Genomic DNA, 16,147 nt, shown 5'->3' with positions numbered 1-16,147 from the left:
GACTGGTACAGACTGTTCTGATTGCTACTTGTTTTGGTTAGCTAAATCCTTGAGATTTATCTTTGCTTGCACATTCTGCTCTTTGCTTAATGAAGGTTATGTTGACCAGTAATGTATTTTTTTTTCTTTCATAAGATTATGATCCTGATGAATAATATAATGGTACATAATGTCTCTCTTCTTTCATACAGTATAGTCTAAACCAGTGGTGTAATGCTTCATCACCCATGTATGTTCTACATAGATAACTTAGCTTCATCAATTAAATCATCCTCATCCAATCACATAGCTATAACACACTCTTAAATGTGAATATACTCGCGTTTGTCATACAATAAACTAAGAAACATCTCTGAGCAGCTGTGTCTGTGTCAGTGACTGTTTGCTCCCGGGTCGATCTGTGAAGCAGAATTTCTGAGGTGGCAGAGGTCTACGTTCCTAGATCATACTTTGTCAATGCAGCCTCCTTTGGTACAGACATACCTGCCACCAGATGAAGGTTTGGGTCCCTCTGGTGTGCTGTAATCACCCAAGAGAATTCAGGGAAGCTAGTTGATAGCTTCCTGGATCGTTGACCCTCAACTGTGAGGATGACAACAGACAGACAGACAGATCAAAACCTAACAGTATGGCCATACGGTAAGTATATGAACACCTGACCATCACACCCATATGAGCCTTCACCAAACTATTGCCGCAAAGCTGGAAGCACACAATTGTATAGAATGTACCTGTATGCTGTAGTATTACAATTTCCCTTCAGTGGAACTAAGGCTACATCCACACGACAATGGCAACGAGATTTTTTTTTTTAAATATCGTGTCCACATGGGCAACGGATCAGTAAAATATCAGGTACATATGGCAACGCAACGCTTGCTGAAAACGATGCAATACACATGCCACACCTCTACATGCGCTGTAAGACGGTCCCATCGGAGACACCAGAACAATAGAAGTAGACGCATGCACATAAACCCCTTCTTCTGTAGCATCAGCCACATAAAGTTTTGATTATTAGTCAGTAGCATAAAATAGTATCTATTGTCTAAGCCATTTATATTTCATATTAAAATGTCTATGTAAATTAATACATAGAAAGCCTGGCCAGGCGCTGAACGTTCTTCTGCCTTCACTTTAAGAGAAATTCAGGGCGAGCATGAGCCTAGGTTCTTCCCTGTCACTGTCACATGCACACACCTTCTTACTCCCTATCCTATGGATATAGTCCCTTTAAATCACATGCTCATTTTTTGAATGGAGACGTGGAAAGAGGAATGAACGGGGGTAGATGGAAGCCGGTACGCCAACATTCTGAGATCCTCCAGAATTCTTTAATGGTCTGGAATAAATTGAATGCTACACGTTGATGGATTACTTTGTTCTTCTATGCCCTTTTTGAGGAATGTATTGTCGGACTTAAACCAACATCTGAAGAGGTGAGATCGCTCGTTTTTTTTCCCTATTTTTGCTGGCGGGATTGTCATGTGGTTGTGACGTCATCGTAAACAAATCCGTTCTACTCATCCAGATGACTTCGCAACGGTGCTGTTGTCAGATTTTTCCACTCTGGAACCCGTTCTCAAAAGATTTCGTTTTGGGGCACCCAAAACGCCGGTGCCGTGTGGACGCCAGGCCGAAACGATAAACAATTTTATCAGATTCACCTGAATCCGTTGCCGTGTGGACAGGGTCTAAGAGGCCCAAAACTGTTCCAGCATGACAATGCCCCTGTGCACAAAATGAGGTGCATGAAGACATGGTTTGCCAAATTTAGTGTAGAACTCAATTGGACTGCACAGAGCCCTGATCTCAACGACTGTACCCCAAGGTCCAAAATCTAGTGGACAGCCTTTCCAGAAGGTTGGAGGTTGTTATAACAGCAAAGGAGAGCAAAATCTGGAATAGGGTATAGTCACAGAATTTGCCAGATGCCCTTATCCAGTGCAATTTACGGAAGTGCTTTGTTGTATCTACTAAAAACTTTAGCCCCTTTCAACATACGAAATCTGTCATTGTACGAGGTAAAAACAACGCAGAATAAATTACAAATTTTCATTCCCACTCAGTCTTCCATCATGGAAAAGTAACACATGTCATGTATTCCCACTTGACTGTATTTAATGGAATGGTACAGAGCATGAACCTCCATGAGACATATAAAACATGCGAGACCAGACATGATGTATAATTCACAACACAGCAAGTCCATGGTTGTGAAAAGCCCAAGCTAAGACATTAGCTAATTCGCAACATGGCACCAGTCAAGCTGTATCAGGTCTCTGTTGAGAGATACAGTATCTTTCCCTGTTTGTGAACATTTATTTTGTTCAAGCAAAGACTATTTATTACATTCTTGCTTATCCACCGTTATCCATCTTGCTTATTTCCCTTTGGTTGTTGTTTTGAGTTTGCTGCTGGTTGCTTTACATTTAAGCAGTATGAGCAGTTCCATCACAATATCACAACATTATCATTTACATCACCACCAGCAACACCATGACTAGTCACAAACCAGAAATCTGATTTTTCCAATTCCCACTGGAGCCATGACAAAAGATTATGAGAAATGTTAATAGATCGACAAGGGAGAGATTAACATTTCAACTTTGCCAATTTGCTCCCATTCCCAAACGACACCATTACAGCATAACAGCGGAAAGTATACTGTTTTCACTGTGAGTGGGAATCAGGTAATATCCTCAAGCGAGTACAGTTAAGTCTGGGTCTAAGAATACTGTCAAGCTAAAACCCTGTTAGAGAGAAGGTCAGAAGTGCGGCAAGAAAAACACACACAAAATTGTGCTAATTTAAGTGTTTAGGGAAGAGGTATTTCTCCACATTGTTTGAAGACAGCTAGTGACTCAGCTCTTCAGACAGCCAGGGAAAGTTCATTCCAGTACAAAGACGAGTACTGACAATTATTTCTTCTTTGTACCTTGGGAGATCGTGTGTTGAATCAAGCCATGCTGAAGGCTTGAAGCAAACACAATGCAGACATGGGTTGATAAGTGCGTTCAGGTAGGTGGGAACTGGCCTTTTTTTTTTAACAGAAAACCATTAGAGGGAACACAGCAATGTGGGAGAACTTGGGGAGAGTTTCTGGAACATTCTGGATCAGATCTCAATCTCCTCAAGAAATAGAGACAGTTCTGGCCAACCAAACATCAGACTTGGTAGTCAGTTCATGTCTTCCTGGTCTGTGTATACTGTATCTCAGGCCATCAGACCAGCTACCCATCATCCTGTTGAAATATTTGTTCAGGAGGCTAAGTGTCTCACCATCAAGTTCGCCTTCAGAACAAGTCTCAATTGTCAATGTCCTAGACATCACTGAACTATTTTACCTTGTCAGTGATGAGAGATGGATTTCATAGTAATCAATAAATTGTTTGTTTATGTATAGTATTGTATTGTTTGGTTCCTTTTGAGCTATCCAAGTTGCTGTAGTCATGCCATTTTTCATGATTGCTCCAGCAAATTGTACAAGTTTGTAGCAGAACTGTTTTTGTGATTTGTTGTTGTGAACAGATCTGGCAACAGCTATGATCCACAAATTGGTTTCATTTTGGCTGAGGTGGGAATCACGGGGCAGTGGGGTTGTTTTGTTCGAACTGCACTCGGCACACACATTTTCAAAGCATCTGTCAGCTCCGTCTTCATATTTGCATTGCCGTCTTTAACCTCATGTGTTTTATTCATAAGCTGTCTTCACTCATACTAAAGTAAAACCAATTACTTTTTTTTTACTCTGCCTGCCTACACACTTTCTTTATACTTGCTTAATTCTTTTATTATGTGAGATGTAATTATATCTGCAATTATGTCCTTAAATTGAAAAGACAGTCTAACAGAATGAGATTGATTTTAATAAGAATCTACCACATGCAGAGATGGTGATGACAGAAATTGAATGAAAGAGTTTGTGAACTTTGATAAAAACACAACATGCCAGAGTTATAGTCATGCTTTTAAAACTCACAGCTTGCTCTATTCACCCCGAGTACGCCACAATTAGTCGATGAGTCATTTAAGGATTAAGCGTCGAAGAAAACTGTCACTAATGGAGGATGAATCTGCAGCGTGAGGGTGGATGAATGAATTTGGGCTCTGAGAGGGTGCATCCCACCTGTTGTCTTTATTTGTCACTTTCCTTTATTATCTATATTGTCTGTGGCACAGTAGGGTTGCAGCCCTGCATTGCTCCATGTCAGCCCAACAAAGCATGACAGATTTAAAAAAAGAGTTAAAAAAAAAAAAAGAGTTAAAAAAAAGCAACAGGAAGGGAACATGCAAATAAGGTACTGGATGTTAAGTTCAACATGAATAATCAGGCTAAAAATACACATCAATTCTGATGTTTACCTGCCATGGTAGGTGTGTTAAACATAGTTGTTTGTAAAAGGTACACAATTTGAAATGCAATGTACGGTAGCAGTTTTCAGTATTGCAGTTTTCATCCATGGAAGCATATATAAACCGGAGTGACACTCATATTTCATGTATATTATAGTTTATATTGATACACATACTAATGTATTGTTATGAGAGCTTCTGCTTAAGTGTGAGCAGGTTTCAACATAGCTTGATTTGGTTTTGTCATTGAGTTTTCAAGCTTTAATTGAACGTTGAAAATGTATGGTGAGCGTACATTTTAATCACAAGCCTGTTTATTTTATGAATGAACAACTGGTATTTATAACTGTGATTGAGAAATATTTATACGCACTCCAAAGGTTATGTGTTTATAGTTTCTCAATGGGGATAGTGTACTTGTCTTACCACTGATTCAGAATTTAAACAGAGTAATATTCATCAGGTAATTCAAATATAATTTGCATGTAATGTCTTTTTTTTTTTTAGTTTTAAAGGGACCATTTTTTCAGTGCTTGTGCACATACATTTGTGTATCTGGAGCCTACCAACCTACAAACTCTGAAACAAGAGCTCATTAGAATAATGCCACCTCCTCATCTGAATATCTCCACTCATGCCTGTGAAGATTCTCAGTCATCCAGGTCATCGTAAACCGTAGGTGCTAAAGAAGGCAACTGGACTTTCTTGAAATCCTTGAGGACATTTCACCTCTCATCCAAAAGGCTTCTTCAGTTCTGTCTGACTAGTGGGGAGTTTCAGGTATTTATCCTCTTGCGGACCAAAAGCAACCCTAAAGAGAGTTGTTGAGGTCACATGGGTCGTTGACCCTCAGTTATCCTGTAGGTTGTTAGGGTCACTGGAGGCCAGGTGTGAACAGTGTTAGCAGCCTAGAGGGTCATTAGGGTGATCTCTGGATTGTTGGCTCTCTCTGCCATTATGCGAGTCATTGAAGTTAGCTGAGGCCAAGTTTACATTAGACCGTATCTGTCTCGTTTTCTTCGCGGATGCACTGTCCGTTTACATTGAAACACCTGGAAACGCCGGGAAACGGGAATCCGCCAGGGTCCACGTATTCAATCCAGATCGTGTCTGGTCCGGTGCTGTGTAAACATTGAGAATACGCGGATACACTGTGCTGAGCTCTAGCTGACGTCGTCATTGGACAACGTCACTGTGACATCCACCTTCCTGATTCGCTGGCGTTGGGATCACACACACAGCGGCTCAGTCCCGAATCACTGCTCGTGCGCTTCACTCGCGCGCTCTGTGAGCTGCGCAGGGCCGGAGTGCACACCCTCCAGAGGGCACTCGCTGTTCAGGGCAGAGTGATTTGGAGCGCAGGAGGAAGCGCTGAGCTGCACTGAGGTTTATTTACACATTTCAACCTCCTTCAGGCGCTTAAACTCAGTGAGAACATGAACATCACAGCCAGGAGTGTTTATCTTCTGGAGAAGGTGTTCGCTTGCCATCCTTCCACTTGCAAGTGGTGAGTGACTTGCGCATGCCCGATATGCACTGGGATCATGTGACGTGCCATCTAATTAGTCATGTGATTAGCGTATCCGTGTATTGGCGTTGCTGTGTGTACGCGAATTGTTTTAAAAATGTTAATCTGATGATCCGCTGATTCGAAATAATGTAAACAGGGCCTGAGGCCAAGTTTACATTAGACCGTATCTGTCTCGTTTTCTTCGCGGATGCACTGTCCGTTTACATTAAAACGCCTGGAAACGCCGGGAAACGGGAATCCGCCAGCGTCCACATATTCAATCCAGATCGTGTCTGATCCGGTGCTGTGTAAACATTGAGAATACGCGGATACGCTGTGCTGAGCTCTAGCTGGTGTCGTCATTGGACAACGTCACTGTGACATCCACTTTCCTGATTCGCTGGCGTTGGTCATGTGACGCGACTGCTGAAAAACGGCGCTGACTTCCGCCTTGTATCACCTTTCATTAAAGAGTATAAAAGTATGAAAATACTGCAAATACTGATGCAAATACTGCCCATTGTGTAGTTATGATTGTCTTTAGGCTTGCCATCCTTCCACTTGCAAGTGGTAAGTGATATGCGCTGGGATCACACACACAGCGGCTCAGTCCCGAATCACAGCTCGTGCGCTCCACTCGCGCGCTCTGTGAGCTGCGCAGGGCTGGAGTGCGCACCCTCCAGAGGGCACTCGCTGTTCAGGGCGGAGTGATTTGGAGCGCAGGATGCCTGCAGAGCCGAGCGTATCCGTGTATTGGTGTTGCTGTGTGCACGCGAATCGTGTATTGGTGTTGCTGTGTGCACGCTAATCGTTTTAAAAACGTTAATCTGATGATCCGCTGATACGGTCTAATGTAAACCCCACCTGAGTCTTGATGTGGATGTGTATTCAGTTTTCTGGGAAGTGTGTCAAGACTGGTTGATATTTGGTGGTTGGTAAGTGGTGTCTCAGGCCAAGTTTACATTAGACCGTATCTGTCTCGTTTTCTTCGCGGATGCACTGTCCGTTTACATTAAACCGCCTGGAAACGCCGGGAAACGGGAATCCGCCAGGGTCCACGTATTCAATCTAGATGGTGTCTGGTCCGGTGCTGTGTAAACATTGAGAATACGCGGATACGCGAATACGCTGTGCTGAGCTCTAGCTGGCGTCGTCATTGGACAACGTCACTGTGACATCCACCTTCCTGATTCGCTGGCGTTGGTCATGTGACGCGACTGCTGAAAAATGGCGCGGACTTCCGCCTTGTATCACCTTTCATTAAAGAGTATAAAAGTATGAAAATACTGCAAATACTGATGCAAATACTGCCCATTGTGTAGTTATGATTGTCTTTAGGCTTGCCATCCTTCCACTTGCAAGTGGTAAGTGATATGCACTGGGATCACACACACAGCGGCTCAGTCCCGAATCAATGCTCGTGTGCTTCACTCGCGCGCTCTGTGAGCTGCGCAGGGCCGGAGTGCGCACCCTCCAGAGGGCACTCGCTGTTCAGGGCGGAGTGATTTGGAGCGCAGGATGCCTGCAGAGCCGAGCGTATCCGTGTATTGGTGTTGCTGTGTGCACGCGAATCGTGTATTGGTGTTGCTGTGTGCACACTAATCGTTTTAAAAACGTTAATCTGATGATCCGCTGATATGGTCTAATGTAAACCCCACCTCAGACCACCTTCTCTGTTCAGTGATGGTCGTTCCAGATTGAGTAAACGACCTCCAGTGACCCTAACAACCTACAGGATGACAGAAGGTCAACGACCCATGTGACCTCAACGACTCTCTTTAGGATTGCTTTTGGTCCACTAGAGGATAAATACCTGGAACTCCCCACTAGTCAGACAGAACTGAAGAAGCCTTTTGGATGAGAGGTGAAACGTCTTCAAGGATTTCAAGCAAGTCCAGTTGCCTTCTTTAGCATCTACGATCTCCACTCATGGCTTGAGAACTGGCTTTGCAAATGAATATTCATGAGGAAAGTGCTACATGATTGCCTGGCAAAGAGGGGGATGGGGTAAACAGTGGCTCATTATCATTTAAAGGAACAGTCACTCAAATCAGCCATTTTGAAAAGGGCTGTTTAGACAGGGTGAGAAGGGAGCTGTTGTGCTTTATCCTTGTGCTATTTTGACCAAAGCATGTCACAGACATTTCATTAAAACCTCAGGGAATTGTATGAACTTGTGGAAAGGGGGTATGTCATTTTTAAAGTATGAAGTAAAAAATCACCAACAAAGGAAGTAGTAATGAAGCTCCAGTACATATTATAATACTAAACTATGGGCATTACCATGGAATTGGTCTGCCTTTGCAGTTAAAACAAACACCACTAGATTTTGGAGCATGGCTGGGGGGGATTTGTGGCCGATCAGTTACAAGAGCGATGTCAGGCGAGCAGGTTCATCCTAACGGAGTTCAGTGAGTGAGGATGAGGTCAGGGCTTTGTGCAGGACACTGAAGTTCTTCCATGCCAAACCTGGCAAACTATGTCTTCATGGAGCTCACTTTGTGCACAAGTGCATTGTGATGGTTTGGGTCTCTTAGTTCCAGTGAAGGGAAACTGTAATGTTACAGCATACAAAGATATTCAATACAATCATGTGCTTTCAACTGTGTCGTAACAGTTTGCAGAAGACCTATATATGGGTATGATGGTCAGGAGTCCACAAACCATATAGTGTATAAAACCTGTATTATAGCTAGGTCTTGTATTGAAATGGATAGAAATGAAAAGAAGAAGAAAAGTTTGGAACAGCATTTAGTTACGTATGTGCAGAATTGTTGATATTGTCTGAAATTCATAAGATTTGTCAGATGTAGTTTTATTGTAGTTTCTTGTCTGTATAAAGAAATGCTAGAAGTACTTTATCTTCTTATATATATATATATATATATATATATATATATATATATATATATATACAGGGTGTCTCAAAAAAATGTACTCACACTTTGAATGACGAGAAAAACTTTATTTATGAACATAGAGTGAAATGGAATAGCTTCGAATACAGAAGACAAATGCAATTGAAGAATCATGTTCGCAAATGTTCAAATTGATGACCATTATTGTCCAGACAATGCTGATAACGCGCACCAAGGGATTCGCAAATGTTAAAGTGTGAGTACATTTTTTTGAGACACCCTGTGTGTATATATATATATATATATATATATATATATATATATAAAGGAAGGGACAGAGCAGGCGGTCCTTTAACATCTGCAGGAAACTCCTGTGGATGTTCTATCAGTCCGTGGTTGCCAGTGTCCTGTTTTACACCGTGGTGTGCTGGGGGGGCAGCACATCCAAGAAGGACACATCCAGGCTGGACAAACTAATCAGGCGGGCCGGCTCTGTGGTCGGCATGAAGCTGGACTCTCTGGTGATGGTGGCAGAGAAGAGGTCTATGGACAAACTATTGAACATCATGGACGATGCCAGTCACCCTCTGCACACCGTCATCAGCAACCAGAGGAGCCTGTTCAGTGACAGAATGCTCCTTCCCAAGTGCAGGACGAATAGACTCAAAAACTCCTTTGTCCCTCATGCCATCAGACTGTACAACTCCTCTCTGGGGGGGAGGAGGGGTAACAGGAGGACAGAGGACGGGAAGGAGCAGTAGCCTAGCCTAACAATAAGCAATACCGGACAATGTGCAATATAAAGTGCAATATCTCTCCTATCGCGGCCCCCCCCCTTCTCCCCACCTTTTTTTTCTTCTCCCCCCTCCCCCTTCCTCTCTTCCCCATATCTTATTCTTTTTATATATTTGTATATGTAAATACTTAATTTATTTTAATTTATCTAGAAGTTTTCTCTATTTTCTTTTCTCTGTTTATCTGTAATGATGCTGCTGAAATCTTAATTTCCCTGAGGGAACCCACCCAAAGGGATCAATAAAGTTTTATCTAATCTAATATAAAATGAAATATTTTGGAGAAAAAACATCAAAAATGTGATATTCTCTGGGCTGTATATATAGCATTTTTGTCTCTTCTTTGTGACTGCATATAGCATAAAGGCAATGTAATATGCTGACTGAACTGAGAGCAAAAATCATTTGCAAAACTAATGTTTAAGAAGAAAAGAGCATTAGATCATGAAACTTCTTGAATCAAATACATCAGATGTAACCCATCTGATAGTTACTCCATTAAATCACACATTTCTGTCCTGTAAAAGACATCAGTTAGTATTCTAGACAAAATATCTAGTTACATGGGTGAAGTTCTAGCATAGGATCTAAAATCTCTTTTTGTTTTTTTACCTCAAAGGGCACAGCAGCCAGTCGAGTGCACTACAAAGTGGACTTGGAGCACTTCCCATACAGTGCCAGCATCTTTGAAGTAGAAGAGGACACAGGAAATATACTCACCAGAGTCAACCTCAATGAGGAACCCAACACCAAATTCACTGTGAGTACATATATCAAGCATCACTAAGCTTCTCACAAAAACAAAATCTTTTTATAACATCTGTTGTTTATGCAGTTGCATCCCATCTCCTACCTCGGAAGAATTATATTGTTCTTATTACTTTTTTTTACCCATCTGGATTTGTTCTAAAATTGATTTTTTTTCCTTATCTCCCTGAAGCTGGTGATTATTGCTTATGATGACGGGGAGCCGATGAAGTCCAATAAAACCCTGGTGGAAATTACCGTCCTGCAGCCCTCTGCCATCCCCATCTTCACTCAGGAGGAGTACAGGTAAATACGCCTTCAGAACTTTCAGAACTGCACTATCGGACAGACACAAATAAATTAGTCATGATAACATCGCAATATCTCAGAAAAGACTCTTCTCTTTGGCAAAACAAATTAGAATTGGAAGAGTTTGAGCTCACCACTGGATCCCTTAAGCCAGGAGTTACCAACACAGCTCATATGTCTGGTTCATGTTTTGTCAGAAATGCTTCTAAGAATTCTGAAAGCCCTGAGTGTTTGTGGTTGTATGGAACAATTGGAGCATCGTAGCTGTCTATCAAAAAAGCTACAAGTAATAAGTGAATGTACATGCTTTTTTGTCTGTTCAAGATGATAATGCTGCTTTTTTTAACTTATTATCTGAGGAAGACAATGCACCATCACATTGTTCGATTGGAAATTTGAAAGCACATATTTGATGAGCAGTTGGCATATATTATAGTCTACATGATAGGTAGTTTACTGCGTGATCCAAGACTTTTTTTTTTTGGCCAGACCACTTTAAACAGGAATCTTGTCCAACTTGTCTGCAACTTCTCCCAGTAAGTGTTAATTCAAGTGCTTGGTGAAGAGGTAATTTTTGTTGAAGCCATTCAGTCAGCAGCTCAGACAGCCAAGAGTAGTTCATTCCAACACCAATTGCTTGAAGATAGTTGGGGGCTGGTACGTTTTTTTTTGGCTTAGTAAGCAAGCATCAGTGGTTTAAATCAGATGTGAGTAGCTACAGATAGGCAGTGAAGGGAACACAGCAATCAGGTAATGTGGGAGAACTTGGAGAAAGTCTTGGAGCTGCATCCTGGACTAGTTGCAGCTGCACTGGATGGCACGCAGGGGCAGATCTGCCAGGAGCGAGATGACAAGGGACTAAACAAGAGCCAGAACCATCCTGACATTGCAAAGGAAAACCCTGCATAAGCGAATCAGGTTAGCAATGTAAGACAAGAAGGCCAGTTAGTTATCTTGAGCTACGCCAAGGTTGCTTTGTGCACATCAGTTGCTACACAACTGAGAGTTGTCCAGGGAAATCACATTATGACTTAAACTTGAAAGGGTAACCTATTTTAAAGATGTACTGAGCAGTTAAGTTCCAAGTTAATCTATAAAAAAGTGTTAAATATTGATTTATTGCCCCTGACGTTCAAAGTTTTCACCCAGACTGACATGAAAACAAATAAAATACACTATATAACCAAAAGGATGTAGACGCCTAACCATTACACCCATAAACGAGCCTTCGTCAAATTGTTTTCACAAAGTTGGGAGCGCACAATATCATAGGATGTATTTGTATGCTGTAGCATTTAAAATTTTCCATTACTGGATCTAAGAGGCCCGAACCTGCTCCAGCATGACAATGCACCTGTGCACAAAGCGAGCTCCATAAAGACATGATGTGCCAAGATTGGTGTAGAAGAACTCAAGTGTCCTGCACAGAGTCTTGACCTCAACCCCACTGAACAGCTTTGAGATGAACTGGAACACTGACTTAACCCTAGGCCTCCTCAATTGACATCAGTTCCTTACCTCACTAATGCTCTTGTGGCTGAATGAACGCAAATCCTCACAACAAAAACCTTCCCAGAAGAGTGGAGGTTATTATAACAGCAAAGAGGATTAAATCTGGAATGAGATGTTCATTAAGGACAAAGATGTGATTGGCTAAGCATCCCCATACTTTTGGTCATATAGTGTATCAAAATACTGACTGTATTGATATTAAGTCGCATAGTCTAATTGAATATTGGTATATAAAAAAAGCTGTGCATCTATAGTATGAAGTAATGTGCGATGTATTGTGCATATTTTGCAGATACCAAGAAATAGTTATCAGTGACACTTTTATATGTGTGTGTGGGTGTGGGTGTTTTATTAGCATAGCTGTGTTTTGTTAACATGCAAATGAGGGCTTCGTAATTTGCATTTGTCAACAATAAAAATACTTAAAAGGATGAAAGGTGGTAAGTAATTACCATGTGCAAGCATCACAGGAATGACAGTTACAACACTGGAATAGAAGCAAATTCAGTTTGCTAGTAGGATATTATAGTTTTGATTTTTTTTCTTATTCCAGATTTGATACTATCAGATTTAAAGAGCAGTTATGGTTGTTGCAAAGACTAGTTGAAGAGCCACATTTGGAAAAGGACTTGAAATGATGTGAACCTGCCAATGATGCTCTTATCATAAAAGTGTATTAATATGTATGATAGCTCTAAGGTAAAGTGTGTGAATGTACTATCTTCACAATATTGTTTTCTCAAAGGGCAGAGTGCACTTTCCTTGAATGCATTATGGGTACTTTATTAGATTAAATATTTAATATATTTGACACCAGGGGTAATCAATTCGATTCTTTTGGCAAATAAAGCAAATAACATACGCTTGAGAAGTAGCCTGCTAAATGGCTTTTATTGATTTAAATAAAGGAACTGGGAACCTGCGTTCATGGCATTTTATATTCTACTGCATATCTTATGTTATTCAAACTTGGGGGAAAAAAGATAAATATGTTATGTATTTCCATTTACAGCATTGTGTTTTATAATATCCAGAGAAGCAATCTGTTTTGTTATATATAGATATTGTCAGTAGTTGTGTAATCGTACATTATATGACTAATAGAGTTTGTTTGTTTATTTATTTATTTTTTGAAATGGCTTCAGTTGGATGAGGTACCTAAATTGAATGATTGTTCAGACAAAAATGAAACAGGAAGTTGCTTGTGTGATACAATGCAGGTATAGACACTCTTTATATTCTGCTGTAAGGCTGAAAGCTGACATAGCCATTCATACTGGGATTACAACACAGAGCAAATGAAATAAATAGTTATCAAATAAACAGACTGATATATGTTACGATAGACTGGTATTGATGGTGTCATCGCGCGCAGTCATAAAGTGACATTTAATAGACAGCCAGCAAAGGTGGAAGAATGCCAGAGCAAGTGAGCTCATAGGTGTATTGAGAGTGAGGAAGTGAGTATGTTTACTGTATGTGTGTATATGTGTGTTGTTCAGTAGGGATGTAACTATTTGCATTTTGTTCTATTTGTATGTGTATCTGTTTAATGGCCCAAATATATAAACCTGAATTGGGTATGGTCTAAACTTAAAGGATTTTTGTTTCTTTGTTTTTAATTAGAAATATACCCTACCATTGTGCACATGGAGAAATGAAAACATTGTCAGCATTGTCGTGTGAAAACATTGTTGTGTGAATTCTAGCTCTGAAAGTTCAAACTAAGCTACATACATCACTCAAATCTCGGCGAGAGATGTGTATGGGAATGTTTTCTTAATCCCATTCTCACAGTCAGTGCGTTTACATGCACATCCAAATTGAGCTGCTGTCGGTAATCGAGCTAAGGGTCCCAGCAGGGGTGCCAGAGAAATCCAATCCTACATGCACACAAGGAAATCGAGCTATTGTGTGAGGTACATTGTGCACCCGAGCCACAGGTGGCGCTACACGCCCCATCATGTTGGTACACTTCCGGTTGTCATCATGAAGAAGAGCTATTCAAGAGTATAAACAAAGTTATGCAGTGTTGCCAGATACTGCTGACGTTTTCCAGCCCAAAACATGTTCAAATCCGCCAAAATGCACTTAAAACCGCCCAATCTGGCAACACTGGCAGTTCCGTGTTCACAAGTTCCGTGCTCAAGCTGTTAGGCTTGCTCTAACAGACTGTATGGCTACAAACTGTCCTACGCAGACCACTGTTTTGTAAGACAACTTATTTTGCACAATTGTATATTTTTCTAAAGTCCATTTTTTGCTTACAAAAATTTTTTTTTTTGCTTACAATTTAACTTGTGTCTTAATAAACATTCATTCATTCATTCATTCATTATCTCTAGCCACTTTATCCTTCTACAGGGTCGCAGGCAAGCTGGAGCCTATCCCAGCTGACTACGGGCGAAAGGCGGGGTACACCCTGGACAAGTCGCCAGGTCATCACAGGGCTGACACATAGACATAGACAACCATTCACACTCACATTCACACCTACGCTCAATTTAGAGTCACCAGTTAACCTAACCTGCATGTCTTTGGACTGTGGGGGAAACCGGAGCACCCGGAGGAAACCCACGCGGACACGGGGAGAACATGCAAACTCTGCACAGAAAGGCCCTCGCCGGCCCCGGGGCTCGAACCCAGGACCTTCTTGCTGTGAGGCGACAGCGCTAACCACTACACCACCGTGCCGCCCTTAATAAACATGCAAAGTTCAATTGTTTTGTTTTTATTGACATTCTTCAGATGTTGGACATCTATACACACACACACACACATACACACACACACACACACACAAATACAGTGACTTGTTTATGTACACAATTCACAGCTATGCAACAGCTGTACAGATGTATTTGGTGATACAGTAAGTGAGCTAAATTTTAACAGTGCAAACAATGCCACAAAAAGAAAAGATTCATGCCTTTGTCATGATTCGTTGTCATGCCGACCGAGGCTATTGTGTTTCCAGCTTGTGGTCTCGTCACTCATCACTTCCGGAAGGGGCAGTGCTGAAGTAAGTAGCTCGAATACGTAGCTCGATAGGGTATACATGCACTAAGTAGCTCGGCAGAAATTGCATAAACTAGGTCGTGTAGCTCGATTCCGAGAAATCAAGTTCGGTTCAATTTCAGCCGAATTAAGGTGTATACATGGCATTTAGAACTTCGATTTCAGTCGAGCAACGGCAGAAATTCGATTCTCTCTATGTGCATGTAAACGCACTGAGTGATTATTTTTGTTTATACTCATCTGTGATATATTCTAACAATTCTGGTCAGTTCTAGTTCAAAAAATTGAAACAAAGCAGCCATCCAGTTTAAACCACCGCAATCCTGACCAAGCAGTTACTAAGTGTATGAATGAACGCATGAATGCTGTTTATACATTCAGCACATTTGTGTTAATGAGCTTCATACTGACCATTTGTGTGCAAATGAAAGTAAAAACCGCCCATTCGTACAATTTATTTCATTTTGAGTCTCAACCACATATCCTGTGAATCTTGCTCCTCCTTTATCAACTTGTATATGAACTAATTTAGTTATAAATCATTCCAAGGAGCATTTACACAAGACATTTGGTATTGATAAAAATCTAGCTAATTTGGAAAATATTTGTGAACTTCGATTGATCGGCTTCAAATCGTATAATTGGCAGTCAGTTACAACAATTTTATAGACAAATTACAATGTGAAGTTTAAATAACTTATTTATTTCAAGTGGACACTTGGATTTAATACAAAAATAGTGAAAGTTATTTTATTTGAATGTTATTAATTCAATAAAGATTAAATATATAAAAAAAAAAAACCTAACAGTTGCACAAATCCATAAATTTAGATAAATAAGTTGTTCAGTGGCGGCACGGTGGTGTAGTGGTTAGCGCTGTCGCCTCACAGCAAGAAGGTCCGGGTTCGAGCCCCGTGGCCGACGAGGGCCTTTCTGTGCGGAGTTTGCATGTTCTCCCCGTGTCCGCGTGGGTTTCCTCCAGGTGCTCCGGTTTCCCCCACAGTCCAAAGACATGCAGGTTAGGTTAACTGGTGACTCTAAAT

The 16,147-nt window shown here is 41.1% G+C and overlaps 1 protein-coding gene across 1 annotated transcript in view; it reads left to right on the top strand.

Annotated features, from left to right (window-relative positions):
- The window catches only part of pcdh15b (protocadherin-related 15b), a 462,078-nt gene that overhangs the window by 325,337 nt on the left and 120,594 nt on the right, over positions 1-16,147 (top strand). Inside the window, 2 exon segments of the mRNA XM_060938905.1 lie at positions 10,138-10,278; positions 10,459-10,571. Of these exon segments, the coding sequence (XP_060794888.1) occupies positions 10,138-10,278; positions 10,459-10,571 (254 nt within the window).

Source organism: Neoarius graeffei, chromosome 14 (genome assembly GCF_027579695.1).
Source record: "Neoarius graeffei isolate fNeoGra1 chromosome 14, fNeoGra1.pri, whole genome shotgun sequence".
Taxonomy (NCBI): Eukaryota; Metazoa; Chordata; class Actinopteri; order Siluriformes; family Ariidae; genus Neoarius; species Neoarius graeffei.
This window is presented reverse-complemented; position numbering and strand designations above follow the sequence as displayed.